The sequence below is a fragment of the Austrofundulus limnaeus genome, unplaced genomic scaffold (assembly GCF_001266775.1).
Source record: "Austrofundulus limnaeus strain Quisiro unplaced genomic scaffold, Austrofundulus_limnaeus-1.0 Scaffold720, whole genome shotgun sequence".
Classification (NCBI taxonomy): Eukaryota; Metazoa; Chordata; class Actinopteri; order Cyprinodontiformes; family Rivulidae; genus Austrofundulus; species Austrofundulus limnaeus.
In genome coordinates, this window is record NW_013953122.1 from 102,494 (window position 1) to 107,093 (window position 4,600).

At 43.9% G+C, this 4,600-nt stretch overlaps 1 protein-coding gene across 1 annotated transcript in view; it reads left to right on the forward strand.

Annotated features, from left to right (window-relative positions):
• The window catches only part of LOC106532134 (disabled homolog 2-interacting protein), a gene marked incomplete at both ends in the record, with an annotated part of 17,367 nt that overhangs the window by 4,064 nt on the left and 8,703 nt on the right, over positions 1-4,600 (forward strand). Inside the window, 3 exon segments of the mRNA XM_014028143.1 lie at positions 352-496; positions 3,395-3,567; positions 3,644-3,915. Coding sequence (XP_013883597.1) covers positions 352-496; positions 3,395-3,567; positions 3,644-3,915 — 590 coding nt within the window.

The window sequence follows — 4,600 nt, forward strand, 5'->3', positions numbered from 1 at the left end:
ACACACACACACACACACACACACACACACACACACACAGCCTTGATCCTGAGCTGTCAGTCAACACCAAAATTAGAAGAATTAGACATAAAGGGGCGGAGCTCACGAGCTGCCAGGCCAGGATTAATACACACTAACAAGGTGTGTCTGTTTCAGGTGTGTGATGAACACACTAACAAGGTGTGTGTGTTTCAGGTGTGTGATGAACACACTAACAAGGTGTGTGTGTTTCAGGTGTGTGATGAACACACTAACAAGGTGTGTGTGTTTCAGGTGTGTGACGAACACACTAACAAGGTGTGTGTGTTTCAGGTGTGTGACGAACACACTAACAAGGTGTGTGTGTTTCAGGTGTGTGATGCGGCGGCTACGTTGTGGTAGCCAGGAGTCGTTGCTAAGCACCGGCTGTGTGTCGTCTCTAGAACTCAGAATGGACCAATCAGTGATCATCAAACCCGTTCACTCATCCCTGCTCGGACAGGACTACTGCTTCGAGGTGACTCACACTGCACCTGTAGCACACCTGTAGTACACCTGTGTTACACCTTAATACACCTGTGGTACACCTGTAGTACACCTGTGTTACACCTGTTAAACACCTGTTGTACACCTGTAAAATACCTGTTGTACACCTGTAGTACATCTGTGATAGACCCGTGGTACACCTTAATACACCTGTAGTACACCTGTAGTACACCTGTGGTACACCTGTGGTACACCTGTGGTACACCTGTGGTACATCTTAATACATCCACCTGTAATATACCTGTGGTATACCTGTGTTACACCTGTAATACACCTGTAGTACACCTGTAGTACACCTGTAGTACACATGTGGTACACCTGTGGTACACCTTAATACACCCACCTGTAGTATACCTGTAATACACCTATAGTATACCTGTAGTACATATGTGATACACCTGTGGTACACCTGTAATACACATGTGGTACACCTGCAGTACGTCTGTAGTACACCTTAATACACCTGTAGTACACCCGTGGTACACTTGTAGTACACCAGTGGTACACCTGTAGGACATCTGTAGCACACCTATAATACACCTGTAGTATACCTGTAATACACATGTGGTACACCTGTAGTATACCTGTAATACACCTGTAGTATACATGTAATACACCTGTGGTACTCTTGTGGTACACCTGTAGTACACGTGTAGTACATCTGCGGTACACCGCCCGTGGTACACCTTAATACACCTGTAGTATACCTGTAATACACATGTGGATGTTTAGTTTTAGCATTTAGAAACTATTTAGCTGAGTTTAGCTTTCACCTTGTGTTTTTTTAAAGCTAACTTCTTGCTCTAATTTTCTGGGTTTAGCTTTTAGATACTTTTAGCCAATTTAAGTATTTTTACACCTCATTGCTTTTTATAGCTTTTAGCCACTGATTTGCCTGTTTCCATTTTTGGCTCCTATTTCACTAATTTAAGCATTTAGCTATAGTTTAGGTGTTTTTTAGCTTTTACCTTTTGTTTTACCAAATTTAGCTTTTTTCTACTGCTTGATGGGTTTAACTTTTATAAACGTTTGGCTAATTTTAGTATTGGGCCACCTTATTGTGTTTGCTACCTTTAAGCTACAGTTTTGCTAACTTTAGCTCTTAGCTACTGTTTTTGCTGTTTAAGCGTTTGGCTACTCTTCAGCTAATTTTAGCATTTAGGATCCTGAGAAAGTGAGCCAGAATCCTGACTCACTTTCTCAGGATCCCGAAAAAAAGGAAAAAAAGTCGGGATTCTAAGAAAAAAAGTCGGGAATCTGAGAAAAAGTCGGGATCCTGAGGAAAAAAGTCCGGATCCTGAGAAATAAACGTCAGGATCCTGAGAAAAAAGTCAAGATTCTGAGAAAAAAAGTCGGGGTTCTGAGAAAAAAAAGTCGTAATCCTGAGAAAAACAGTCGGGATCCTGAGAAAAACAGTCGGGATCCTGAGAAAAAAAGTTGGGATCCTGAGAAACCTTCTCAAGATCCTGACTTTCTTAAATGAACGTTACTAGAGGTTATCAGTCCCATGCAGACGGTCCCTCCTCTACCTCCAAGCTTGGAAGGCACTTATCAATCATTTTATGACTGATATGCATTAAGACGAAGTGGGTTTATCTCCTCACCCGGGACATGGGTCAGCCCGGCTCACGCTCCAACTTTGAACTTCATCACCCACAACCACCCAGCGTAACCAGATGTTTACGGTTTCCCTGACAACGGGGTACTTTTGCTAAAGCTAGCCTGCTGCCTTCTCAGGTTTATATCTCAAAAAGCACCAAATGGATTTATGTGAAACTTTCAGGAGATGTTTATTACTCTTTAAAAATGTTTATTACACCACAGAGAACAGTTTATTAAAGTTTGAAATGATACAGAGCACGAGCGGGCGCACGGCTCAGATCGGGTTGTCGTGCTGCAAACAAAGCACTCCAGTCGGCGACATTTTGGCTGCATGGAGGTCTTGTCCAGCGGTTCTCGGATGTTTATTCTCTTTCCTGGACAACAGAAGAGGGGACGGGAGGGCGGAAGAGGCCAACCTCCACTTCAGGGCTCCTTTGCCTGTAAAATATGAAAATAAAATAAAACAAATCCACCTTGGATTTTGATGAAACTTTCAGAGGAATTTAGCTTCCACAGACAGAAATATGAGCCAAATCGCACTGATGGTTTAATAGTTGGTTTTCTACGATTAAATATATTCCCCTCAAACTAAAAACATGTTTCAGTAATTGTTTAACGCACCGAGTGCTTTCCTCGGGCAAAGGACAGAAAGCCAGGCCGATCGCTGGAGCTCCGAGTCCTGGGGGAGGAGCTAAACCCTCTGCACCTTAATGCATATTATCAGCCATACAGATGATAAGTACCTTCCAGGCTACTAGGAGGTAGAGGAGAGACAGTCTGCATGGGACTGATAGCAGCTAATAATATCCATTTGAGTAAATCAGGATCCTGAGAAACTTTCTCAGGATCCCAACTTATTTTCTCAGGATCCAGAATTTTTTTCTCAGGATCCCAAATTTTTTTCTCAGGATCCAGAATTTTTTTCTCAGGATCCCAATTTTTTTTCTCGGGATCCTAAATTTTTCTCTCACGATCCTGTTTTTTTCTCGGGACCCCGCCTTTTTTTCAGGATCCAGAATTTTTTCTCAGGATCCAGAATCTTTTTCTCAGGATCCAGAATTTTTTCTCAGGATCCCAATTTTTTTTTCTCAGGATCCCGAGAAAGTAAGTCAGGGTCTATTCCCCCCCATGTGGCTCCATTCTGTCTGTGCTCCAGAACTGACAGGCCGGGCAAGAAAACCCTTAATCTGAGAAGCAGCTAAGAATGCTATGCTAGCAGCTAACACAGCTAACCCTGTTCTGCGATGACACCACCTGTGTCCCTCAGGTGACAACCTCAACAGGCACAAAGTGCTTCTCATGCCGCTCGGCAGCAGAACGAGACAAATGGATGGAGAACCTGCGGCGAGCCGTCCACCCCAACAAGGACAACAGCCGGCGGCTGGAGAACGTTCTGACCTTGTGGGTGATCGAAGCTAAAGACCTGCCCGCCAAGAAACGGTAAGACCCCGGTCCCGCCGGGGACCCAGCTGCTGCAGCGTACCAGGGAACTACAGCGGGATGTTCTGATCCACAGGTACTTCTGCGAGCTGTGTCTGGACGACAGCCTGTACGCTCGCACCTCCTGCAAGCTGAAGACGGACAACATCTTCTGGGGCGAGCGCTTCGACTTCAGCAGCCTGCCGTCCGTGGCCTCCATCACACTGCACCTCTACAAGGACACAGACAGGAAGAGGAAGAAGGACAAGAGCAGCTACGTGGGCCTGATCAACATCCCCGTCGCCACCGTGATGGGCAGACAGCTGGTGGAGAAGTGGTACACGCTGAGCACGCCCAGCACCATCCGAGGTACGCAGACCTCAGCCGGACCTCTGGAGTCAGAGGTTTGAGGATGTTTACTCAGATGTTTACTCAGATGTTTACTCAGACGTTTGCTCAGATGTTTACTCGGATGTTTACTCAGATGTTTACTCAGATGTTTACTCAGATGTTTACTCGGATGTTTACTCAGATGTTTACTCAGATGTTTACTCAGATGTTTACTCAGATGTTTACTCGGATGTTTACTCAGATGTTTACTCAGATGTTTACTCAGATGTTTACTCAGATGTTTGCTCAGATGTTTGCTCGGATGTTTGCTCGGATGTTTACTCGGATGTTTACTCAGATGTTTACTCAGATGTTTACACAGATGTTTACTCAGATGTTTACTCAGATGTTTACACAGATGTTTACTCAGATGTTTGCTCAGATGTTTGCTCAGATGTTTACTCAGATGTTTGCTCAGATGTTTACTTAGATGTTTACTCAGATGTTTACTCAGATGTTTACACAGATGTTTACTCAGATGTTTACTCAGATGTTTGCTCAGATGTTTACTCAGATGTTTGCTCAGATGTTTACTTAGATGTTTACTCAGATGTTTACTCAGATGTTTACACAGATGTTTACTCAGATGTTTACTCAGATGTTTGCTCAGATGTTTACTCAGATGTTTGCTCAGATGTTTACTTAAATGTTTGCTCAGATGTTT